General features: G+C 61.5%; 2 protein-coding genes across 3 annotated transcripts; one reads left to right on the plus strand and one right to left on the minus strand.

The window, feature by feature from the left end:
- The first annotated feature begins 7 nt into the window (after window positions 1-7).
- On the plus strand, window positions 8-7,661 carry Xab2 (XPA binding protein 2). 2 transcript variants are annotated; one of them, XM_087202025.1, is made up of 19 exons: window positions 8-149; window positions 1,321-1,469; window positions 1,738-1,861; window positions 2,130-2,327; window positions 2,955-3,089; window positions 3,178-3,342; window positions 4,157-4,241; window positions 4,518-4,669; window positions 4,743-4,862; window positions 4,975-5,106; window positions 5,192-5,323; window positions 5,397-5,510; window positions 6,006-6,168; window positions 6,263-6,453; window positions 6,538-6,660; window positions 6,765-6,936; window positions 7,122-7,251; window positions 7,367-7,476; window positions 7,550-7,661. In XM_087202025.1, exons 1-19 carry the CDS (start codon window positions 99-101, stop codon window positions 7,609-7,611), a joined length of 2,508 nt encoding a protein of 835 aa, XP_087058151.1. In that variant the 5' UTR covers window positions 8-98; the 3' UTR covers window positions 7,612-7,661. The 2 variants fall into 2 exon arrangements, with proteins under 2 accessions (XP_087058151.1, XP_004865403.1); XM_004865346.4 differs by having other exon boundaries at window positions 9-149; window positions 4,097-4,241.
- Window positions 7,662-8,604: 943 nt separating this feature from the next.
- On the minus strand, window positions 8,605-23,151 carry Camsap3 (calmodulin regulated spectrin associated protein family member 3). Its single transcript, XM_004865339.4, is given in 20 exon segments — window positions 8,605-9,121; window positions 9,211-9,329; window positions 9,408-9,520; window positions 9,715-9,814; window positions 9,942-10,145; window positions 10,148-10,245; window positions 10,336-10,475; window positions 11,569-13,051; window positions 13,152-13,221; window positions 13,420-13,493; window positions 13,577-13,631; window positions 13,708-13,801; window positions 13,882-14,021; window positions 14,813-14,951; window positions 15,201-15,248; window positions 16,115-16,147; window positions 16,323-16,418; window positions 16,493-16,615; window positions 17,276-17,529; window positions 22,900-23,151. Coding segments are annotated over 20 exon segments (3,837 nt in total). The 5' UTR covers window positions 23,048-23,151; the 3' UTR covers window positions 8,605-8,815.
- Window positions 23,152-24,885: the final 1,734 nt, after the last annotated feature.

Consider the following 24,885-nt stretch of genomic DNA (forward strand, 5'->3'; position numbering starts at 1 on the left):
AAACTCAGCCAATAGAAAACTGTTACGTCACGGGGGCGGGCCTTCTGTGGAAACGTCATAAGTACGCGACTCGTACCTGTACCCGGAGGACCAGGAAAATGGTGGTGATGGCGCGCGTTTCTCGGCCCGAGCGGCCGGACCTTGTCTTTGTGAGTCCGCGGTGGGGCCAGGGGTGGCCTGCGTGGGGGTTACCGAGAGACTAGGGTGCTGTGGGGGATCAGACCCTGGCCGCCTGAGGACATCCCCAAACTGCCTCCCCAAGAATTGGGGCGCTCGGAAGGCTCTGAGGCTGGAAGGTGATGTGATGTTCACACCGGGCTGCCCAGAAATAAAGATCTGGTCTTCCAAGCGGTTCCCTGGTAGCTTGAGTGAAGGTTAAGGGCTTGGTATCTCGACCCTGGACGGAAGTTGGGGAATGAGTGTGAAGGGAAATCACATAACTGGATCTTGACAGATAAAGAACTGGTGTTGGAAATAAAGGCACGGTGACTAGGTCAGGACTCTGATTTCTAGAATAAAGGTTTGGTGTTCTGCACCAGCGGCCTAGGTCTGATTCAGAGCATTACAGTTTTGGGGGGTAAAGGCTTGGTGTCCGGGGCCACCTCAGTTTTAGGAGGTGAAATTCCCTGGAGTGTGAGGAAAAGACCTAGTGATGTTTGGAGTTTGTCAGGCAATGGTCAGTATCCTCGAAAGAGCTAAGAAAAGATGTTTTCATTAGAGACCTGTTATTTTCCTCGGATTCTTGGTGTGCAGGGTTGAGGGCTGTATGTCTGATCCATACCTCTCCTTGTAAGATAAAGACTTAGTGTCCAAGTTCTGGGGCAGAGCTGAGCTAGATTCTAGCACTATAGTGAGATCCTGAGAGGCCAGCACTTTGGTTTCTGGACCTAAGTGTCACCTGGGCTTGGGGTGAGGATGGGTCAGGCAGTGACGGTGGGAGTCTGAGGGACCAAATACCAGCAGTGTGGGAAGAGGTGTGCTGTGAGGAGGTAGGGTCCTGGTGTCTAAGGAGTTTTGATCTGAGAGTGGGTGGTGGGGTTTGGAGGGCCACAGCCTGGTGTCTGAGTAATGGTCTCATTGTCTGGCTTAAGCTAATCCCAGAGAAGTCCATCTGGATCAGATTCTGGGAAGGTGAATTTGGGGGGCAGAGGTCCAAACCAGCATCCTGATTTCTGTTGTCTGTTGATCTGGCTTCGACAATGAACAGTGCGGTCTGGGATGGGACTAATAAGTTTGGAATTTGGGCCTGGACTCCAGGAATGGGGTGGGCTTAGGCTCTGAGGGTATGTTTCTCTTCGCCCCATTCCTTCATCCTGGCAGGAGGAAGAGGACCTTCCTTATGAGGAGGAAATCATGCGGAACCAGTTCTCAGTTAAATGCTGGCTCCGCTACATCGAGTTCAAACAGGGGGCTCCAAAGCCTAGGCTCAATCAGCTGTACGAGCGGGCACTCAAGCTGCTGCCCTGTAGGTGGGTGTCAATCTGGCTACCTGCTCACGAGCCCCACCCCACCTTGACCAGTCATAATAGAACTGGCAAGTGGGCATTGAGTGACTTCTGTGTCTTCTGTCACCCGATGGGCCACACTCCTTTCCTCGTATCCTAGTCCTTCCCCATCTTCTTCACACTTATACATCCTCAGTCCCTTTCTCTCCACAGTGGCCTTCTGAGGCAGGGAGAAAGGTCTGGGGATCTGTAACCCATCAACGTCTGTCCCCTGTCCCCTTCTGTATCTCAGCTACAAACTCTGGTACCGCTACCTAAAGGCACGCCGGGCACAGGTGAAGCATCGCTGCGTGACGGACCCCGCCTACGAAGATGTCAACAACTGCCATGAGAGAGCCTTTGTGTTCATGCACAAGGTGAGCAGCAGGACTAGGGGATGAGTGGGGCTGAAGAGTCCACGGAGGTGGGCAAAGCAGGGGCTGGGCTCAGCACAGGAGGTATGGAGGACTGGAGTCCTCTTGCTGCTGGGTGCCCAGACGTCGGGGTGGACTCAGTCCGGGAACTGGGGTTCTGAGCACTGCTGTATTTATGCCTTGGTGTGTCTCAGCCCTAAGACATCTGGTGTCAGTGGCCAGGCCGTGGGGCCTGTAGCTCAGACCTGGCTGTCTCTCCCCACACTTCCAGATGCCCCGTCTGTGGCTAGATTATTGCCAGTTCCTGATGGACCAAGGACGGGTCACACATACTCGCCGCACCTTCGACCGGGCACTCCGGGCATTGCCCATCACACAGCACTCTCGCATCTGGCCCCTGTACCTGCGCTTCCTGCGTTCCCACCCACTGCCGGAGACAGCGGTGCGGGGCTACCGGCGCTTCCTCAAGGTGCGTCCATCCCTTGTACCCTGGTGCACAGGGACGCTAGCCCCAAGCAGGATGTCACCCGTCAGATGGGATGCAGCGAGAGGGCGCCTGTGATCCATTCCTCTGCTTACCAAGTAGTTGTCTGATACCTGCTTCATGTTAGGCATGGAGAGAGGGGTGCTGGGACGGTGTAGGAACTCAGTGTAACAGGGCAGACAGATGTGCAGGAGCTGACTCCATGAGCCAGATGGACACCACAGTTGGAGGCCGGGAACGGGAGGTGGACAGAGTGATGGGAAGGTACACAGGTAGGGTTGGGAGCACAGCTGCAGCTGGCTGGGCACCCTCTCTGCCGACTTGCAGCATCTGCTGTGCGTGGTGAGAGCCTCAACAGGTGCTCTTCAGCTGGGGCCCTGGGACAGAAGTGAGTCTTGGCCTGCATAGGCTGGCTCATCGGAGCCTGTGCTGGGCAGATCAGGACTGGGGTTAAGCTGGTTCAGCCAAGGTGGGACCAGCCTGGACCAGCATAGGCTGAGGCTGGCTCTGGGCCAGGACAGAGCTGGGTGGCAGGAGGCCCAGTCACTGAGGTAGGAGGGCAGAGCGGTCCTGCAGCCCTGCTAACCTCTAGTGGTGTGGCTGGGTCCCCAGCTGAGTCCCGAGAGTGCCGAGGAGTACATTGAGTACCTCAAGTCCAGCGACCGGCTGGATGAGGCGGCGCAGCGCCTGGCCACTGTGGTAAACGACGAGCGCTTTGTGTCTAAGGCCGGCAAGTCCAACTACCAGGTGAGCCTGCGGGCCGGGGGGCTGGGCGGCAGGACTCTTCCCTTGGCCCAAGCTGATATGCCCTCCCTCCCCGATCCCACCCCTGCAGCTGTGGCACGAGCTATGCGACCTCATCTCCCAGAACCCGGACAAGGTGCAGTCCCTCAACGTGGATGCCATCATCCGAGGCGGCCTCACTCGCTTCACCGACCAGCTGGGCAAGCTCTGGTGCTCGCTGGCTGACTACTACATCCGCAGCGGCCACTTTGAGAAGGTGTGTGGGCGCCAGGGCCTCGGGGACAGGATGGCCTCCCCTGACACCCAGGGGACAAGGCCACGCGTGGGTGGGTGGAACACACGTGCAGGTGTGCTGCGTGTGACCCGTGTGCCATCCTGACAGCGAGGGCGAAGCCAGACCTGGGTTCTGGATGTGGCTCTGCCCCTCCTGCCTGTGTGCCCTCGGCCCCGCAAGGCTGGGGGTCCCCACTAGAGAGTGGAGGTGGCCGCGCATCCTTGCATGTGCAGAGCTGGCACAGTGACAGCAGAGCATGAGACAGGGCTGGGGAGGCCTGTGCTCGCTGATCGCTGGGAGGGCCCAAGCTGCAGAGGGGCCCAGCGGGCCTGGGGGGCTTCAGAGCAAGCATGGAGCTGAGCTCAGGGGTCCTGCGGGGTGCACCTGTGGGTGCCGAGGTGTCGCTGGTCGCCTCCTGCCTTTTACAGGGCGCCAAGTGCTTTATGCGGGTGTCTCGGTTGGACTTGGAGATCACTGCACAAAGGCTGTCACTCGTGGGTGACCGAGGTGGCCGAGGCTCCCCAGATCAGCCTGGCAGCAGCGGGTCCACCCCACAGCTCCTTGCTGGGGCCACTGCTCGGAGCTGCCGGGGCTGGGGGTGCCCCGGGGAGACCCCGCAGGGACTCTGGTGCAGGAGGGGCCCAGGGCAGCGCCTCACGCCCTGCATCCCTGTGTCTGGGCTCACACACCCCTCCCCGGCCATCGTGCTTCCCTCTCATCCCCACCGTCCCCACAGGCCCGGGATGTGTACGAGGAGGCTGTCCGCACCGTGATGACAGTCCGCGACTTCACGCAGGTGTTTGACAGCTACGCGCAGTTCGAGGAGAGCATGATCGCGGCCAAGATGGAGACCACCTCGGAGCTGGGGCGCGAGGAGGAGGGTGAGAGGGCTGGGGAGGGCAGGGGCGCCCGAGGCGGGGAGCGAGGTGCAGAGGAAGGTGGGGTTGGCGACCCGAAGGAGCCGGGACTGAAGCCGGGAGCTGGGAGCCGGGAGCCGGGAGCCCGTGCGGGAGGGAGGATGCAGGGGCGGGGCCGGGGCCAGGTCGGGCGTGGTCAGCCCGAGTCTGAGGCCCCAGCACTGGCTGGGAGCCCAGGAGGCGACAGGACAGAGGCGGCCACTCCTGTCTGGCCCTCACAAGCACACCCCTGGCCCCCAGACGACGTGGACCTGGAGCTGCGGCTGGCCCGATTCGAGCACCTCATCAGCCGGCGGCCGCTGCTGCTCAACAGCGTCCTGCTGCGCCAGAACCCGCACCACGTGCACGAGTGGCACAAGCGCGTGGCCCTGCACCAGGGCCGCCCCCGGGAGGTGCGTGCCGGCGCCCTGGATCCCCAGTCCGCAGGGCCCCAGCCGCCCTGCCTGACTGCGGCTTCCTCCCCAGATCATCAACACGTACACGGAGGCCGTGCAGACCGTGGACCCCTTCAAGGCCACCGGCAAACCCCACACCCTGTGGGTGGCGTTTGCCAAGTTTTACGAGGACAACGGGCAGCTGGACGATGTGAGTGCCGTGCTGGTGTGTGTGGCGGGCGTGAGACCCGGTCATTGGTGAGGGCGCACAGCTCGGGGCGGCCGGGCAGCAGGGTCACAGCCTGGCCTCTGCCCCGCCGCAGGCCCGCGTCATCCTGGAGAAGGCCACCAAGGTGAACTTCAAGCAGGTGGACGACCTGGCCAGCGTGTGGTGCCAGTGTGGGGAGCTGGAGCTGCGGCACGAGAACTACGATGAGGCCTTGCGGCTGCTGCGGGTAAGGCTGGGCCTGGGGCACCGGGCCTCGGGGTGCCACAGCCCGGAGGACCAGCCCTGAGCGCCCCTGTCCCCGCCCCCCGCAGAAGGCCACGGCACTGCCCGCCCGCCGGGCCGAGTACTTCGACGGCTCAGAGCCCGTGCAGAACCGCGTGTACAAGTCGCTGAAGGTGTGGTCCATGCTTGCCGACCTGGAGGAGAGCTTGGGCACCTTCCAGGTGAGCGGCCGCGTGGGGAGGCGCAGGGGCGGCACCAGCCCTGGACGTGCCCCGACCTGCCCTGTCCCCACAGTCCACCAAGGCCGTGTACGACCGCATCCTGGACCTGCGCATCGCCACGCCCCAGATCATCATCAACTACGCCATGTTCCTGGAGGAGCACAAGTACTTCGAGGAGAGCTTCAAGGTGAGGGGCGGTGGGGCGCTGCAGCAGCACCTGCTTGTGTGCCGTGTCCCGGAGCCGGTGGCTCAAACAGCAGCGAGCACAGGAGGCTGGGACTCCTTCCAAGGCCCCTCTGTGGCTTGAGAGCCTTCTTTACCAGCCGATACCCGTGTGTCTGTCACCATCTCCTCTTACGAGGGGCCTGACGGGCAGCCCCGTCTCCAAGGACTCTGGTCCTCAGGTGCCACACTTTAGGCCGCACTGGCAGAGGGTGCTGGCACTGTGGGCCTGGCTTCCACTGTGCTGAGGCCCCACCCCGCCCCGTCTTTGAGTTCTGCTTCATGCAGTCTATGGAGGGACACAAGGCGGGATCCATGACCCTGCCACGGGGCCAGGAGGGTGGGCAGGGAGAGGGCCGTCCGCTGTGCTGGGGAGAGGCCTGCTTGGCATCGGACAGGTATCTGGTTGCCCCAGAGTATCCGGGCACCCACCTGCGCTCACACATGCTGCCCCCCACAGGCCTACGAGCGCGGCATCTCGCTGTTCAAATGGCCCAACGTGTCAGACATCTGGAGCACCTACCTGACCAAGTTCATCGCCCGCTATGGAGGCCGGAAGCTGGAGCGAGCGCGGGACCTATTTGAGCAGGCGCTGGACGGCTGCCCTCCCAAATACGCCAAAAGTGAGGACGGAGGGTCCAGGCTCCCCGGGCACAGGGACAGCGGGGCAGGCAGCGTGGTCGACCCTGACCCAGCCCTCCGCTCCCGCCCGAGCAGCCCTGTACCTGCTGTACGCGCAGCTGGAGGAGGAGTGGGGCCTGGCCCGGCACGCCATGGCCGTGTACGACCGGGCCACCAGGGCCGTGGAGCCCGCCCAGCAGTATGACATGTTCAACATCTACATCAAGCGGGCCGCCGAGATCTACGGCGTCACCCACACCCGGGGCATCTACCAGAAGGCCATCGAGGTGCCTGCCCGTGGGCCTGGGAGGTGCTGACCTGCCACCCAGGTGAATGGCCCGAGTCACCTGCCCTCCCCGCCCTCTGCCCAGGTGCTGTCAGATGAGCACGCGCGTGAGATGTGCCTGCGCTTTGCGGACATGGAGTGCAAGCTCGGAGAGATCGACCGTGCCCGGGCTATCTACAGCTTCTGCTCTCAGATCTGCGACCCTCGGGTGGGGCTGGGCCCCGGGGAAGGAGGGGAGGGGAGGGCTGGGCGTGGACCCTGGCCCAGCTGCTCACGCTCTCCTGCCCACTCCTTTCTGCCCACCCCCTACAGACGACAGGGGCATTCTGGCAGACGTGGAAGGACTTCGAGGTGCGGCATGGCAACGAGGACACCATCCGGGAGATGCTGCGCATCCGCCGAAGCGTGCAGGCTACCTACAACACGCAGGTCAACTTCATGGCCTCCCAGATGCTCAAGGTGTCGGGCAGCGCCACGGGCACCGGTGAGCAGCTGCCAGCCACTGCCCCGTCATGGCCAGGCCCCAGGACAGTGCGGTCCTCAGCACCGGGCACAGCGTGACCCCCCCACCGCAGCTGTGCGCCTCATGGTTGGGTCCTCGGGGGCAGTGAGGGTCTGCTGTGCCGGGACAGGGGCTGTCCCCAGCGTGTGACCTCCCTGTGCCCTCAGTGTCCGACCTGGCCCCAGGGCAGAGCGGCATGGATGACATGAAGCTGCTGGAGCAGCGGGCAGAGCAGCTGGCTGCCGAGGCCGAGCGGGACCAGCCCCCTCGGGCCCAGAGCAAGATCCTGTTTGTGAGGTGAGGCGGGGGGAGAGGGGGGCACGGGAGAGACAGCAGTGGTCCTTGGGGAGGGAGGGTGGCTGGCGGGGTCCCCACCCCCCTGGCCACTGATGCCTGAGGCCCCCACCCCCAGGAGTGACGCGTCCCGGGAGGAGCTGGCGGAGCTGGCCCAGCAGGCCAACCCCGACGAGATCCAGCTGGGGGAGGACGAGGACGAGGACGAGATGGACCTGGAGCCCAACGGTCAGAGGGGGCCGGAGGCAGGTGCGGTGGGGGCAGATGTGCGGCAGGGAGTGACCTCTCCCCTTCCCCGCAGAGGTCCGGCTGGAGCAGCAGAGCGTGCCGGCTGCCGTGTTCGGGAGCCTGAAGGAGGACTGAGCCCTCCCGCCGCCTCCCTGCCCTTCCCCACAATACAGCCCTTGTTTGTACGTGGTCGTGTTGGAGCCTCCTTCTGCGCCCGGGCACCCAGGTGCCCCCGGGGCTGCCAGCTCGGGAGGACCTGGCCCTGGGCCCCGATTGGCTGGGGCAGGAGGTGGGGTGGCCGGGCCAGGGCCAGGGCCAGGCGGACGCCCTGCCCTCACCCTGCAGAGCCAGTTCTGGGCGGCCTCCTCTGCCTGCGGCCTGGAGTCAGGCCTGCCTGGAAGCACCTGGCCCCCAGGGCTCACCGCCCGTGCCTGGCAGGGCCCCTCAGAGCCATGGAGTCAGGCAGCCCGCCTGCTTGTGGACACATCAGCAAGGTGTTCCTGCCCTGGCAGGGACCCAGGAGCTAGAGATCGTGCAGGGCGTGGCCCTCAGCCCTCAGCCCTGGGAAGCCGCCAGCAAACTCTAAGCTATTAGGGGCTTTAGGCATCAGGGGATGTAATCAAATTTGTGCTTTAAGCAGGTCACAAGGGCTGCCGTGTGGGCAGGAGGCAGCCGGGGACACGAGGAGGCTGTCGGCTTGCCCTAGGGGTGCTGAAGGTCATGGGATCAGAGAGGGCTTTAGGCCTCAAGCTGTGGGGGAAGCTGGCCCAAGTGCGGAGCTGGCTCTGCACCTCAGTACTTTGTGGCAGCAACCAGAGCCTCAGGCCTGGGGCTCAGATGAGGGAAGCAGTCCTGGCCTGGAGGCGGTAACCGAACCCAGAAACAGCCGGGCCAGCTGGGAGCACAAGATCGAATTAGAAGCTGGCCCCAGACCAGATGCTAGGGAAGCCAGAAACAGCCACACAGAAGGGACGGGAGCAAGTGGGGAGCTGTGAGGACCCGGGAGGAGAGTGGCCAGGGCCCCTGCACCCCGAGATCATCCAGGAAGGAGAGGTTGGCCGAGTTTGGCAGCAGCCACACCAAGACCATCGAGGTGGCAGAGGAGACGGACCAAATTCCAGCCAGCCCTGGAGGTGGCCCAGCTCCACTGCTGTTTAAATTATTTTATTCCAGAAGGTGGGGAGGGCAGACAAGGGGACCAAGCTGAGCCCTGAGTCCCTGAAGCTCCCAGCTCGGCCCCCACAGCAGGACCAGACACAAGGTTAGGGGCGGGGACTCAGCCCCACCCGTGCAAGGCTGGAGACAGCCAGGACCCAGGACTGACCGACCCCTGGGAGGCCTATTTGGGGGTGCCGCCCCCCTTCTTGGGAGTGGTGGGCTTCCTGCTCTGCCAGAGGTGTCCCTGGATGGTGAAGGCATCGACGCTCATGGACATGGTTTTGGCCGGGATCTGGGTGAAGCGCTTGCGGTCCGAGTTGTACTTGTAGATGCCTTCGACCATGGTGGGGGTGACAGTCCGCGGGCCGTAGCCCGCCAGCCTGGACAGCTCCTCCGTCTCCCCTGACAATGTGTAAAGTGCCCGGAACTGGCAGCTGGAGTCCCGGAAGAGGATCAGGAAGTGGTTGGCCTTGCTCTTTTCGATCTCCTAGGGGTGGTGGGAGCCATGAGCGGGCCGGGCCGAGACCACCCCCCCGCCGCCCCCCGCCGTCCCCCAGGGCCAGGCCGGCAGCCCACCTCCAGGACGCGGTTCTTCTGCGGCTCATTCACCTTGCCCGCCAGGCAGCAGTGTGACAGGGCGTTGTGGATGATGAACTTGTTGGACTTCGCACTGGGCTCCTTGTACAGTCTCGGACCTAGGGGCCAGGGCGTCAGCAGGGACCAGCCCAGGCTGGGAGCCTGCGCCCGCTGCCAGCGCCCGGGGCGCCGCTCACCTGTGTACTCGGGCACCGAGGCCGGCGAGGAGGCGTTGCTGCCGTTCTCCCAGTCTTGCTCTCGGCTGCCCGGCAGGCGGCTCGGGGACATGAGGCCCGACGGGGAGGGGGCCCTGCAGCAGGGGAGGGGAGGGGAGGGAGGAGAGGAGTCGGTGGCCGGAGGCTCGGTCGGGTGCAGGGGTGGGGCGGGCCGGGCGCTCTGCAGAAGACGTGCGTGTCCCTGCCCACCCACCCGGGCTCGAGCAGGTGCCCCACGCCCCGACAGGCCAGCAGCCTGAGCCCCGCCCGCCCACCCGGCGGAGCTCACCGAGACGTGGGCCTCTTCACGCCGAGGTTGTTGGGCAGCTCGTTGGCCACGGTGGACAGAGACAGGGTGGACTGGGAGTAGACCTTGCTGAGCCGTGAGCCTGGGAAGGGACGGCTCGGGTCAGGCCCGCCGAGCCTCTCCAGCACCCGGGGACAGGTCAGCCCTGCGCGCCCGTGGGAAGGGTGCTGCCCCCCAGCCCTCCCCCGGCCCCGCGCCCGGGTCCTCACCCAGCAGGCCACGCGCAGGGCTTCGGGCCAGAGCCGAGTCGTCGCAGCAGCCAGAGCGAGGCCGGGGGCCCCTCCGCCCGCCCCGACCTGGGCCCCCGGCCCCCGGGGCCCGGGGCCGCAGCACCTTATCCAGGTCGTCCATGAGCTTCAGCTGGGCCCGGCGCTCGTACTCGAGCCGCGTGAACTCCCCTCGCCGGGGCCCCCCTCCTCCTCAGCAGGGACCCGAGTGGCAGGGGCTGGGGCCACCGCCAGGGGAGCTGACGCGGGGGCTGGGGGTGCTGCGGTGGGCTCCTCGTGCACCAGCCTGCAGACCCAGAAGGGAGCAGTCTCGGTGAGCACAAGGCCGCGGGGCAGAGGACAAGACCAGGCTTCCCCGGGCTGGACCCCGCCGCACCTCACAGGCTCCTCTCTCCGCTGCTCCTTCTCGGCCTCCTGCCACTGCCGACGCTTCCGGGCCTCCTCTGCCCGCCGCTGCTGCCGCTCCAGCAGACTGGCCCGCTTCTGGGCCATCTCATCCTCGGGCTTGTCTTCGTCCTAGGGAAGACCCAGTCCAGGTGACTGCTCTTCCCGGCCGGCTGGCCACCCACTTGGCCTTTGCAGATGATTTCCAAGTATTCAGGTGGTGCACGCTCCACGCATGCCCCACAGTGCTGGGGGTCCTGGGAGCTGCCCCCCCAAGCACTTACCCAGTAGCAGAGACCATGAAACGGCGCAGACTGTAAACGTGGGAAGAACGTGCGTGGGGGCCACACTTTAGGGAGGGACCTACCTTATCCTACCCTGTAAGGGCACTGGACCTGACCCACCACCTGCTGCCTGAAGAATCATGAGAACAACTACACTAGGCAGAGGCGAGGGGTGAGTCTTCCAGGAAGCAGACATAGCAAGTGCAAAGGCCCTGAGGTCAGAACAACTCAGCAGAGGGAGAATGGGAGAGCCTGAGGTGAGGACAGCCCAATACCACGGGGAAGAGTTTTAAGATCCAGGAGGAATGGCACAATTCCTGACTGCTCAGGGGAAATGCTCAGGGTTCGGGGTGCAGTACCGTCCGGTCAGGTGATTGTCCAGGTCCAAGTCAGGCCCCCGGATAATGGAGAATGACCACACAGGGGCACAGGCAGGAGGGAGAACTGGCAGACCATGCTGAGACGCCACAGAAGACCCTGGGCCTGTTTGTCCAGCCACCCACCCATGCACCACGCGCTCACCCATCTCTCTGCCTTCCCTCTGTCCTTCCATCCACCCCATGCATTTGTACATCGGGCCGCCCACACCTGCTCCCACGCACACTGGCTACCGCTTCTCCACCACCCACGTAATCTGTGATCTGCCCACCCAGTCTGCCCATCCACCCGCCCGCCTTCCCAGCCCCTCTGCCCACCCACTTATCTTCTCCTTACCACTCCCATCATGTCCAACCACTGGATCCATCTACCCCCGGGTGCCCACGCGAGCTATCCATTCCCCTCCTTCCCTCCATCCTCCACCTCTGCCCTTTGTCCACCTGTCCTCCTTTCCACACGAAAAGCCCCAGGCATCCACCGCCCATCCACTCACCTCTGCTCCTCGGCCCACCCCCAGGTGTCCCCACTTCCTGGCCACCCACCCACCTGCTCAGGTGACTCACCTTAAAGAAGAATCCGAGCCCAGTCCGGGGCTCTCCCTCGGACAAGGCCTCCTCCTCTAAGGAATCCTCAGCCCCGGGAGGGCTCCCGTCTCTCTCATCCTCTGCAGCAGGCTCGCCCAGGCTGGCCAAGGGGATCTCAATGAGGCCGGGCCGGGGTGTGGGCTCCTCGGGCGGCGTCCCCTCCGACAGGAGGATGGAGGAGCGCGTCTGCACAGGAACCTGGCTCGGCGAGAACTTGCGCAGGTGGGGGAGACTGTCTACATCGTTGGGGGGCGTGAGCACCCTGGTCAGGGGGGCCAGGCGCAGCTCTGCCGGCCGTGCGTGTTTCGGGCTTCGAGATGTCGGGTTGGGGCCGGGGCCGGGGCCGGGGCCGGGGCTGCGCCGGGGGGCTGGGGCTCGCCGGGCAGGGCTGGGGGACACGGCTTTGGGCCCGGCCATGGGACCGGGGATGACCCAGGCAGCGGGTGGTGGGGCAGGTCCGGAGGCTTCCGGCGGGGCCAGAAGGCGCTGCTGCTGGTCCGTGAGCCTCTGCATGTCCCGCTGCAGCGAGCTCAGTGCGGCACTCAGCTTGCTGACTGCTCGGTTGTAGTCCCCGAGCCCCTCGGGGGGCACCGGGCCCAGCTCGGCAGAGAAGGTCACTGACTTGGGCCGCGAGGAGGGCTCGCCCTGGCCCTCGCCTGCCGGCCGCTCCCCTGCAGGGGCTGAGCCCGGCCCCGGCTCCGCCTCCGCCTCCCCCGCTGCCTCCCGCGGCTGCACCTGCAGGAAAGCGTTCTTGCCCAGACGCTGGCGGTGTTTGGCAAAGATGGCTTCGATGCGACGCTTCTGGGCCTCTATGGCCCGGCGTTTCTCCTCCAGCCGAGCTCCTAGTTCGCTCATCTCTGAGCTCAGGGCCTCGGGTGCTACTGGAGTAGCCGTGGGGGATGCTACTCCAACCTCCACCTCGGCCTTCACGAGCTGTTTCTTGCGCTCGGCGAAACTGGTCATCTTTACTTCTGAGTTGGTGGCTGCAGGGGACAAAGCCACTGCCTTCGGGGACCCCTCAGCTGGGGCTGGTGGCTTCAATTCCTCCCCTGCTGGGCAAGGGGATGATTTTGAGGGGACCTCGGGGTGGGACACATAAACAGGCGCTTTGGGAAGCCCATCAGACAGTAGTTTCGAGGCCCCCATAGGTGGGTAGGAGGAGGACAGCGGCGGTTTCGAGGGGCCCTCGGGGGAGTGGAGGTAGAAGCTGCCATCCGCGGCGCCATCCGGGAGCAGCCGGGGCTCGGCACTGTGGATGATCTGCAGGGCTTCCTCGATGGTGGGCAGATCGCCAGGCTCCGGGGTCGGCTGGACGGGGGTCCGAGCCGCCGGCACAGGCCGCGGGGGGCCCAGACTGTCTGAGCTGACGGAGCGCAGCAGAACGGGGTCTCCCATGACGACATCCACGTCGCTGTCCAGGCCAAAGGGGGTGCTGAACGACACAGCCTGGGAGAGGGGCCGGCTGGGCGGCCGGAGGGGGGAGGGACGGGTCAGCCCCTGCTACGGCCTCCGCCCTGCCCCGCCCCGCCCGGCCCGCCCTGCCACGGGCCTGAGGTGCTCACCTGAGCTGCCGATTCCAGGCCTTGCCCAGGGCCTCCATGTGAGACATGGACGGGGAGGACTTCAGGGAGCCTGGGGAGGGCCAGAGGGGTCACGTGGGGTCACGGGGACCCTGGGTGCGGCCGGGCTCCTCCGCAAGGTCCCTGCGCCCCCAGGGGTAAAGGGTCCAGCAGACCAGGGCTTTCCAGGACGTCACCCAGGGATCATGGGAAGACAGCTGGGACATCTGCGGACGGGGTCCCCAGCGACAGAAGTCTCCCTCCTCCTCACCTGTCGATCCCCGAAGCGGGGACTGGGAGCCGCCAGGGGACAGGAGCGGGTGCCGGAAGTTGAAGACAGGGGAACTGGCAAGAGAAGCACTCTAATGGTGGGACGCCCACCCCAGCCTCTCCCGGTGCCCCACCTGTCCCAGCGTCACACCCCGTACCTGCTGCCGCTGTTGTTCTGGGACGGGGAGGCCTCGGTGCCCCGGGGGGAGGCGGCTGTGGCACAGAGCACAGGGTCAGGCAGGGCATGGGCTCCCCCCACCACGGCCCCACCCTGGGGCCCCAGGCTCACCGTGCCCATCCGGTAAGTCCTTGGCCTGCACGAAGTCGGGTTTCAGCACCTCGAAGCACATGAACATCTCAGCCAGCAGCACCACCAGGTTGACCTGGAGGCGGGAGGGGGCTCAGCCCGGGGTGACACAGCCCTGCATGCTCAGGTCAGCCCCTGGGCCCCCAAGGTCCTGACCTTGAGCGGCGGAGGGACATAAAGCAAGTCCTCGAGGGACAGCGGGCAGCCACGGGGAAGGCGAGAGGCGCAGAAATCCTGCACCAGCTGGAGGTTGTACAGGCTGTCGGCCACGGACATGGGGTCCTTGAGGCAAACCTCTGTGGAGACAGGAGGCCTGGGTCACCACTTCACGCAAGGGGGTCAGAGCCCCTAATGGAAGACCTAGTGCGGGCCAGACAGTGCCTCAGCCCTCCAAGATCTCAACTGAGGCTGCAAACAGCAGCGCACGCCTGTCATCCAGCACTCGGGAGGCTGAGGCAGGAGGATCGCCAGGAGGTCAAAGCCAGCCTGGGCTATATACTGAGTTCAAGGCCAGTATTGGCTACACAGCAAGACCCTGTCTTAAGAAGGAAAAAACAAACAAACAAAAAAAACCTCAACTCAAAACCTTCTCCTGAGGGCCGGGGATTTAGCTCAGTGGTGCTGCCACCTGCCTCACAAGCGCAAGGTCCCAAGTTCGATCCCTGGTAGACTCACAAAAAAAAAAAACCCAAAAAAACAAAAAAACTTTTCCTAACTACCCATCACCTTCTGGGGCACCTAATCCATAAGGAACTTGTGGTAGAATTTATTGTTTGTCCCTCCTAGTGAGTATGTTACACAGACTGTGAGGTCAGAAACGTGTCTTTATTTGTTCTCACAGGATCCCCGGCACGTAAAGTGGGGTCTGGCACGAAGTCCTGCTGCAGGAGTGAATTCTATGAAGCACAGAGAGGTTTAGACACTTGTGCAAGGTCACACAGCTAATTAGGAGACAAGAAAGAGAGATGCAGACCCGGGTCTCTGGACTCCAGAGCTGCATTTATAACCACTGCATGCTCCTGCTCTCTCTGGAGGCTGGCGCTGAAGACCTCAGCATCCCAGGAGGAGGGCAGGCCCCTTTGCTCACCCTCAAGACGTAAGAGCTGAGGACAATAGCAGTGGATGGTGGCGGCCAGCGCAGCTCCACTGGCCAGATCCTGGACGGTGGTCACGGATGGGAAGCAGGGGGCGCGGCGGGCCGTAGCCCGGTCCTTGCGGTAGCGGATCTGCAGACAGGAGCTGCGTCAGGTGAGCGACTGGCCAGCCCCCCGGTCCGCGGTCATGCAGGCTGGGGGGGGAGGCCTGGGGTTTCTGCCTTGGGGGGGCAGGAAGCCGGGGGTCCCAGAGCCAGAATGGAGGGGGGCCAGCCTGGAGCAGGGGGGGACAGCAGCAAGAGGCAAGGGTCTGCAAGCGGCCAAGCCAGCAGAGGGATGGGGACAGGGACTCCTGGGACCCCGGGGCGGGGGATACATTACCATGGGGGGTTTGCTCCCCGACTCCTTCAAACAGAAGGCAATTGCGTGCTGGGGGGAGAGGAGCAGCTGTCAGCAGGAGTTGGGGCGCTGAGCTGCTGGGCCCCAAAGCCCACTCTGGGTGAGGAGTCCTGACCCATCCTAGCCATCCAGCTCCCTGCCTGCACTCTCTGGCCGGCTGTAGGGACCCCAGCTCCTCCCAGCCCTGAGGGACCCCACAGAGCAGCCTCCCATGCAGGGACCCCTCCTCCCAGAAGACACGCAGGCCCCAGCTTGAGGGGAGGGGGCAGAGGAAGCAGGTAGGCGGGGAAGGAGCCCCCCAACCCAGACCCCGGGGTGGGGGGAAGGAGTGAGCAAAGGTGGGGGCCTCGCCGAGCCCCAAACCTCCCCCAGCTTTCCCCTTCTCCGCCGCACGAATGAATTCTACGAAGCACAGAGAGGTTTAGACATTTGTGCAAGGTCACACCGCTTATTACAGGAAGAGAGAGGTAGGCGCTTCAGACTTGGAGAACAGGCCTCCTTCTCCAGCGGGGGTTTCTTCCTCCCTCAGGGAAACTGAAGATCTGAGTTAGGAAGCTACTTCTATCTTCTGGGTGGGGGGTCTTCCTCTTGACTGGGGAGCTCCTCCATGTGCTGGGGGTCCTCCCAAGATGGCTGAGGCCCGGCTTGGAGGCTGCCACCCTCTTAGCTGGAGTGGGAGGCCCTGCCCTCTGCATTACTGGGAAATGCGCACCTGTGGGTCGCAGATCCCTCCCCTTCTCTTGGTGGGGGTCCCGTCCCCAGGGCTGGCATCCCTACTCCTTTGCTCACAGCTGTGGGGAGATGGGAGAGGGTGCAGACAGGCGGGCGGAAACGGACACACGGACAGACAGCAACAAGCAAGGTGGCGGACAGGGCAGGCAGGCGGCCCCACTTACAGGAACCAGCTTCCAGTACCAGCGTGTGGGACACTGATGCCAGAGAGCAGAAAGGGGGACAGCGCGGCCCGGAGCAGGGGACGCGCAGAGAGAGAGAGGGAGAGAGAGAAGTCACCTCCAGCCCCGTCTCGGGATCCGCAGGAGGCGCAGCCCAGCCCCCAGCCCTCCTCATCCGCACAGAGCACCCTGTCCACCGCCCCAGCCTCACCGAAGGCTGCGCAGGGGCCGCCCCGTCGGCAGGGGCGGCGGGAGACACCCGCTGTGCAGCTTCCTGCTCTGTCTTCTCCTGCAGCCCCCGGACGTTCTGCGGACCAGGAGAAGTCAGTGTCCGGCTCACTGCACCACCCCGCCCCGCCCACTCGGCCCCACCCCACATACCGTTTCCACCCAGAAAAGCAACTTGTGCTCCAAGTTGGGCAGAGCCAAGGGACCCGGCAGCGTCTTTGTCCACTCAAAGGCGAAGGCCACCATGAGGGCATCGATGACGGCCAAGTGGGCTCCCTGAGGGAGCCAGGACTGGAGCGTGAGGCCAGGGGCGGGGGGGGGGGCGTTCCCAGCCGCCCCAGCCAATGGAGAGGAGGCGCCTGGAGTGGGAGTGGAGAGGGGCGGGGCAAGGGGCTGGTGGGTGGGGCCTTGAGGGCAGTAAGCAGGCCAGGAATGGAAAAGCCATGTAGGATGGGCTGGGTTCTGAGGCCCCAGATAGAGCAGGCAGGGTAGGGAAGTCCTCAAGGACCCCAGTTCCTTTAGGGAGAGGGCCCAGGTTTGGTGGGAGGTGCTTAAGTGGAGGAGTAAAGCTCAGGGGGTGGAGCTGGGGGAGGAGCCATAAATTATGGGGAGGATCTTGAAGAAGCTAGGGGAGTGGCTTAAAGGGAAGGGCCAGGCCTGGTGGGAAGGACTAGGCTTGGTGGGAGGAGCGGATGGGTACAGCCTGAGGGGAGAAAGTAGGCTTGGTGGGAGGACCTAGGATTGGCGCTAGAAGCTAAGCTTTGTGGGGTTTGGTCTGATAGGTGGAACTAGGCTTGGAAGCAGGAGCTAGGCTTGATGGGTGGAGCTTAGCGGGAGGAGCTAGGCTTAGTGGGAGGGGCTAGGCCTGGTGGTTAGGGCTCAAGGGGAGGAGCCAGGGCTAGTGGGCAGGGCTTAATGGGCAGGGGCGGGGCTTACCATGAGAATGGGCTGTTGTCTCAGGTCGGCCTCGCGCACAGGGCGATCGGGTAGCGAGGGCACCGTGCCCCTCCGAGACAGCAGGGCCAGCAGCGCGGAGGGGTTGGGAGGGGCCTCAAGCTGCGGCAGTGCCTGGCGCCAGGCCCGGCAGTAGAGCTCAGCGGAGAGCAGCAGGCGGGTGACCGGGGGCTTCACGTGCTCCTGTGCGTACTGGTCAGTGTAGAAGGGCTCCCACAGCTCCGGGGGCACGTGCTCTGCACGCAGGGGACAGGCGGTCAGGGCTGCCGCGGATTCACGCGGAGTGACGCCGCAGGTGCTGGGGGCCGGGCTGGGCCGGGAGGGAGACTAGGTGGGCAGTTTGCCAGAGGACGGAGCAAAGTCCCAGACCAGGGCCTAGAAGGAGCACAGGATCTCAGGGAGCCCCGAGACTGGCTAAGCACAATCTTGTAGGCCTCGGGCAAAGGCAAGAGCACCCCAAGCACCGTTCACAAGCACCCCCTGCGCGCGCTGGGTGCTGCATTCATGGACGCCCTGGTCAGTCCTAGAAAGAGGCCAGGGCACTGCTGGTAACTGTGTCAGAGATGAGAAATGGCTTTCCAGAGGAGGCACAGGGAGGGTTGGTGACCTGCCCAAGGTCACACAGCTCTTAATGCCAGAACTGAGATTCCAAACTAGGCCTTAAGCAAGGTCTACATCCTTGGGGACATCCTCTTGGCAGAGGACTCAAGAAGCTGGGGCTTAGGGAGCTGTGAGGTCCCGCACAGGGGCAGCCAGTGAATCCTATCTGGAGGCAGGGCTCCAAGCGGGACCCAAGGGTGACGAGGAGAAAGTCCGGGAGAGAAGCGGGTAACTGGGGTCACCAGATTTGCCTCTTCAAGCAGGCTCCAAGAGAGCCCTTAACAGCACCCGGAGATCCTCGACAGAAATCCTCCTGGTCTTGCCTCCCTTCTGACCCTAAAACCACTCTGCCCTCCCCACCTGCTTGCAGTCGCACCTTTACCCAGCCCTTCTCAGCTCAACGCTTCACAGGAGGAGGGATTTCCAGTCTCGCTTTCTCCTCCTCCCCTCCCGGTCCCTGGCCCTGCCTCAACCTCCCTGACTTGGCTGCCGTCCTCTCTTTCCCAGACTCCTCAAAGCCAGCGGTGTTAGCCAGTTCACAGCCACTGGACATCCGGGGCCCGTACTGCCCTGGGCTTTCTGCCCAGCGTCTCCTTCCAGAAACCTTCTTCTCCCTGGCATCTCCCTGGAAATGGACCTGCCCCACCTACCCGTGACAGCGCCCACGGCCATCTGAGGACCACCACCCACCGAGGACCGGTGCAGCGTCCCACAGCTGTCACTATGGTGGGATAAAGTCCCCAGCCCTCCTCCTGTGCCTCCCTCCTTCATACTGAGTGGGTTTCAACTTCCGAATGCCTCCCAAATCCAAACCCACTTCACTATCTGCTTAGTCTGCTGGAGACCCGGCTGTGGGCATTTCCTGCCCCCATCAGCAAAATGTAACAAGTTTCTTTCCTTGGGGACTTCTTAGGACCTTCAAAATAAACAAACAAACAAAGCTGGACTGACTGATTGCTAATGTTTATGGAGCACTTACTCCTTGCCACAGTTTCTTCCAGTTGGCGCTATTGGTCTTTGGGTAATTGTATATACTGGGGGGATCCTGGCTTGCGTGTTATAGGGTGTCTACTCGCTATAAACAGCAGCAGTACCTCTTCCTGAGCAGAAATAACAAAATGTTCCCAGACATTGCCAGATATCTCCTGAAGACAAAACTGCCACCAGCAAGAACCACTGTCTTACAGTTCAGAGCAGAGCAGAGCTGTCTAGCAGAAATAAGCGTGATCAAAAAATACAACAAATGTTGCTGGGCATGGCGGTACACACCTGTGCTCCCAGCGCTCAGAGGCCAAGGCAAGAGGACCGCCCTGAGTTTGAGGCCAGCCTGGGCTACACAGTGAGTTCAAGGCCAGTTTGAACTGTGAGACTGTCTCGAGAAAAAAAAAAAAAAAAGCAATGAATGTAAAAATTTATTACAGTAAAAGATGCATTGCCATGAACCTTCCCTCAAAATCCTCCTCCTTGCTTTGAACACACTTATCCCATTGTTCTTACCGCTTTCTAAAGCAGTTCTGGAAGTCCTCTTTAATGAATGTCTGTAATTGAGCTGTTGCAGCTGCCTCAATGTCCTGAACTGTTTCAAAATGTTGACTTTTCATGGTCATTTTGACTTTGGGGAAGAGCCAGAAGTTACATGGTGCCAGATCTGGTGAATAAGGGCACACCGTGATGTTTTTATGAACCTGCCCTTCCACTGAACGGCACTCAGCAGCAGCATTCATGGTATTTTTGATCACACTTCACGAAGACACGCATGAAAGAGGATTTCAGAGCTGCTTCAGAGAGTGGAAGGAAGAATGAGATGTGTGTTTAAAGTGAGGGGAGATATTACGAGGGACTTTACGGCAATGTATCTTTCAGTGTCATAAATGTTTTTGTTTAATTTCAATGTTCATTTTTTGATCACCCTTTGTATAATGTGAGCCACATGTATAGTTTTAAGTTTTCCAATAGCCACATTAGCCAGGGATTTAGCTCAGTGGTTCCGGTGCCCGCCTGACAAGCACAAGGTCCCAAGTTCGATCCCCAGTACCAAAAAAAAAAAATTGATACCAAAGCCACACTAAAAAAGTAGAAACAAGGAACGCTAATTTAGTAATATAGCTTATTCAACCCAATGTATATCCAAGGTGTTATCATTTCAAAATATGATCAATATAAAAACATTAATATTTTACACTCTTTTGGTACCAAGTTTTGGATCCAAGGTCTATTTCATATGTACTTCAGATCTTAATTCTGGTTAGACACATTTCAAAAGTATAATAACTACAGGCATACACTCCTAATCCCAGCACTCTGGGAGGCTGAGACGGGAGGATTGCAAATTTGAGACCAGCCTGGGCAATTTAGCAATTTAGCGAGAACTTGCCTCAAAATTAAAAATGAAAAAAGGGCTGAGGCTGTAGCTCAATATGATGATCCTGGGTTCAATCCCCAGTACAAAAAACAAAAACACCACATGTACAGCTAGCATGTTTATTCCATGACCTTCACTGAATTCTACAAACCCTTGAAATGCAGTATACATAAAATGTACACTGGATCCAAGATTTCATACCAACAAACCAAATGAACAAACCAAAAACCAGTGAAACCCTAATACACACAGGCTCTTGCTATGTGGCCCAGGCCAGCTTCAAACTTAAGATCCTCCTGCTTCAGCCTCCCAAGTGCTGGAATTACAGGCATGCACCACCATGGCAGGTAAGAATGTAGTCTCCTCCTCCTGTGCACTTGCATCCTGCAGGGGGTATTTCCCAGGCTTCACAGACCCCGTATCTTGGAGCTCTGCTGAGCCCACCTGCCTTACATTCCTGTGTCACCACACATCTGTGTCTCCAAGGACCCCCCAGCTGCCCTTTCCCTGACCCCAGCCCCCGCCATCCCTGTCGTCTTCTGAGACCCCAGGCACCTTCTGTGGCTCCCCTTGCCCACAGCCCTGGAAGCCCTCCTCCTCCAGCCTCCCTTGGCCACCTCTGGGGACCTCCATATTCTTTTTGAAAACTTCCTAGTGATCCACACCCCACACGCCAACACCACTCCCGGGCAAACTCTTATGCATCCTTTAAGACTCAAGCCCTTTCTCCCCTGGTCAGCCTTCCCCTCTCCCTTCCTGGAAGGTTTCACTGCTTGCTCCACAACACAGATCCTATCGGACAGCAGCCCTGGTCTGGTTTCACGCCCATCCCTGCCTCCTGCACAGGCGCTGGCCTGGTACCTAACAGGTATGGGTAAAGTCCCAGAACCCACCAATCTAGCAGAGCTCTACCCCTCACTTCCTGCAGCTACCCTGGCAGGCATGTGAGGGAGACTGAACCTGGCCCTGGGGAAGGATCAGTCACTGGACAGCTAACACAGCAGAGCTGAGTCAGTTAAGATAGCACTGGGGGCGCATCAGGATCTTATCCGCCCCATCAAGGTGCTTTCCCTTCTTTTTTGTATGGGGGAAGGTTTTTTTGAGACAGGGTCTCCCTATGTAGTTCAGGCTGGCCATGAACTCACTATGTAGCCCGGGCTGGCCTGGAATTTGAAGGGATCCTCCTGCCTCAGCCTCCTGAGTGCTCGGGTTACAGGCATGCATCACCATGCCCAGCTTCCTTCTTTTCTGTGAGTTGTGCTCTCTGCCCTGGCCAAAGGACACTGAAAGGTAGTAGCAGCATTAACAGAAGTCTCATCACCAATCACACATGCAGCCACAGCGACCATCCAGTCGCACAATCCGTGTGCCACGTACTCTGTGATGAATTCCAGAATGAGTGCCTCCCCAAAACCTTGCCCATGAGGTGCCAGGTCTCAATCCACACGGGCACACACCACATAGACATTTCTGGGCACGGGTAAGTGAGCAAAGGGAAGCCCTTCACAGAGGGGAAACAAGCACAGAGAATCGGGATAATTCGCCCATACTCTAGAGGAGGTAGGAGGCAAACTCTGATTCTGACTCGTAATATTGGGCTGCCTGTGGCCTTCTAGCCTTGGATGTGAGGTGTGGGGTGGTCCCCAGTGGAAAGCCCCAGCTCCCAGGCCCTTTCTTCCTAGTCTGTCGGATCCCTGGGGTGGGCAGGTAGGCCATGCATGGCAGGGTGCAGAAAAAACAGACCTGGAGAAAGTGGAAGAGGCAAGCTGGGGAGGAAGCAAGCTCGGGCCAGCTGTCACGGGGACCCACACCCAGAACAGGTTGGTCTGGGGGGAGGAGGGGCAGTGCCCAGCCGGTGCCAAGACCAGTGGGCGTCCCCCATGGCTCTCCGGAAGGCCTAGACCTTAACTGCTCCCCGTCTTCCCCAAAGCCAAGCTGGGACTCCCAGCTCTGGCCTCGGGGTGGTGGGGCCGAGGGTTCTCGGGCCTCTGTCCTCCTGGGGAGGCTCCTGTATGCTCCGCACGGGGCTGGGCCGAGTTCTCCAGACCTGTGGGCCTGGTGAGAGTGGAGGTTCTGCAGCCATGGAAAAGGCCTTGCTGCTCCGGGGCTCCCAACCTGGGCGATCCTGGACAAGCCATTTCCCTTCCACAGGGCTCGGTAAAATGAAGCAATAACTCTTAGCTGCCAGCAGCTGGTGGGGGCCATGGACGCCAAATGGGGGTGGGGGTTCCCGGAGCTCCCGGATCGCCGCCCGCAGCGCAGGGAGGGTCTGGGGAGGCGGCGGACTGGGGGTCCCCGCAGGCGCGTGATGTGGGGGTGCAGAGGGGAGCGGGGGGGGGGCGTACAAGGCAAGGTTCCACGCCGGCAGGGGCGGGAGGGGTCCCCACCCGGGCGCAGACCCCGCCCCGCTCACCTGGGGGCCGGGAAGCCCGGGTCCGGCAGAGCGGGCCCCACCCCCACTGCGCCCGGGCGGCCGGGTGGGCAAAGTCCACACCGCGCCGGCCCAGCAGGAAGCCCGGAAGCCCAGGCGCTGCGGGGCCGCGGACACCGGGGACACAGGGGACCCCGGCGCCGGCGCTATTGTTCCCGCGCCCCGCCCCCCGCACCTGCCGCGCCGCGCCCGTGCCCCCGGCCCGCGCGGTACCTGCGCCCCCGAACGCGGCCCGCAGCACCCACGCCAGGCTCGCCGCCGCCTTGGCCCGCGAGAAGTCGTACTGGTCCAGCGACTTGATCTCGGGCACCAGGAAGGTCCTCCGCAGCGGCCCGGGCCCCGCGGGCGCCGCCTCCACCATGGCGACGCGGGCTGCGGCGCCGGCTCTGCGCTGCGCTCCGCTCCTCCTCGCCGCCGGCTGCGCGCGCTCGTTCCCGCCCGGCCCGGCCCGGCCGCCGCGCAGCTGAGCCAGGTGCGCCGCCTGCGGCCGCGACGCTGCGTCTGCCCCGCCCCAGGGCGGAGCCCAGGTGAGCCCCGCCCCCGGCCCGGACCCCGCCCCCCCGCCAGGCTGGGATCTGGCGGGGCTGCGGCCAGGGCAGGGCGGGGGACTGCGGCGGTGGGAGGGAGGGCTGCTTTGAAGGAGCGACTGAGCGTGCGTGCGTGCGTGCGTGCGTGCGTGTGAATGTGTGTGTGTGTGTGTGTGTGTGTGCGCGCGCGCGCCCACGACACTGGAGACCACCAGGGCCCTGTGTGTCCATGTACATGTGCTCTGGAATCTACACTGAGTGCCATGTGCCGTGTGCCTCCCCAGCGTGTGTGTGAGTGTGCGTGTTTCTGATTGCATTGCAGAGGGCACAAGAATGTGTGTCTTCGAGCAGGTGTGGTGGCGCACGCCTGTCAGACCAGTGCTCAGGAGGCTGAGGCAGGAGGATCGCCGAGATTCGAGGCCAGCCTAAGCTACATAGTGATTTCAAGTCCAGCCTGGACTACAAAGCGAGACCCTGACTCAAAACAAAAAAACAAACAAACAAAAAAAAAAGGGAAAGAAAGAATGAGTGTCATCGTTTGTAGGTGTGCGTCTCTGAATGTGTTTGGATGGTGACTGAATGCATTGGGGGACATCCAGGGCCAGAGGTGTGTGGATCTTGGACATGAGTGGGGCATATATGTGTGTATGTGCCTGTGTTAATGCATGTCGGAATGTACGAAGGTTATGTATTATGTAGGTATATATAATCTTCTTGCTTTTGAGCCAGGGTCTTGCTATGTAGTTCAGGCTGGTCTTGAACTCACTATGTAGGCCAGGCTGGCCTCCAACTCGTGGTGATCTTCCTGCTTCAGCCTCCTGAATGCTGGGGTGACAGGTGAGCACCACCACGCTCGGCAGTGTTTGTATTCTGAGAGTAAAAGTGATGAGTGTGTGCACCTCTGTTTTGTGGGTGGGTGTGAGTGTGTGTTTGTGCAAATCTGAATGTGCTTATGTGTTGTAGAAGGGTATGACTTTCTGTCCACACAGAAGCATGAGGGAGACAGCGGGGGTGGGTGTGTCTGTGCAGGCAGGTGGCTATTCTGTAAGTGCACTTGTGTGACAGTGATGGTATTTTTTGGACACGTCTTCGTGGATATTCGTGGCATCTGCAGTATTTGTTGTGGGGGCTGTGGCTGTGTGTAGGTGAGGATGCGCTTGTGTCTAAGTGGATTTGTATATGAGCGTGTGAATGTGAGTGTGTGTGACAGTTTTCTGAGTGTATTTTGGGGGTATACAGTTAACCCTTTGTATCAGCACCTTCGCAATTCAGGAGAAACAAATTCTGTCTGAACTGAACAATGGCACAGACTCTTTTCTTGAGGCGATCCTCTAAATGATACAGTATAACAACTAGTTACAACTGCAAGCACATTGTTTCAGTTGTTACAAGCCACCTGGAAATGATGTAAAGTCTACTGGAGGGTGTACCTAGGTTCTATGCAAATACTGCTCCATTTCCTGGAAGGGGCTTTGGCACCCAAGGATTTGGGCATCTGTAGGGGGTCCCGGAACCCATTTTCTGGAGGTGTCAGAGATTACTTTGTATCTGTTTACCTGTATTTATGGATTTGAGTAGATGAGCGTAAGTGTTCAAGAAATTTCAATTTGTAAACCAGGTGTGATGGTGAGGCTGGGGCAGGATTGCCACAAGTTCCAGCCCAGCTTAGGGT

Source organism: Heterocephalus glaber, unplaced genomic scaffold, assembly GCF_053883595.1.
Source record: "Heterocephalus glaber isolate CG9 unplaced genomic scaffold, H.glaber_assembly_v1.0 deba00001761, whole genome shotgun sequence".
Classification (NCBI taxonomy): domain Eukaryota; kingdom Metazoa; phylum Chordata; class Mammalia; order Rodentia; family Bathyergidae; genus Heterocephalus; species Heterocephalus glaber.

Coding starts and splice junctions, on each gene's coding strand:
- Xab2 (XM_004865346.4), top strand. CDS start 99: ATGGTGGTGATGGCGCGCGTTTCTCGGCCCGAGCGGCCGGACCTTGTC. Junction 3,090..3,177: donor CCGGCAAGTCCAACTACCAG/GTGAGCCTGCGG, acceptor CCACCCCTGCAG/CTGTGGCACGAGCTATGCGA. Junction 3,343..4,096: donor GCAGCGGCCACTTTGAGAAG/GTGTGTGGGCGC, acceptor CCGTCCCCACAG/GCCCGGGATGTGTACGAGGA.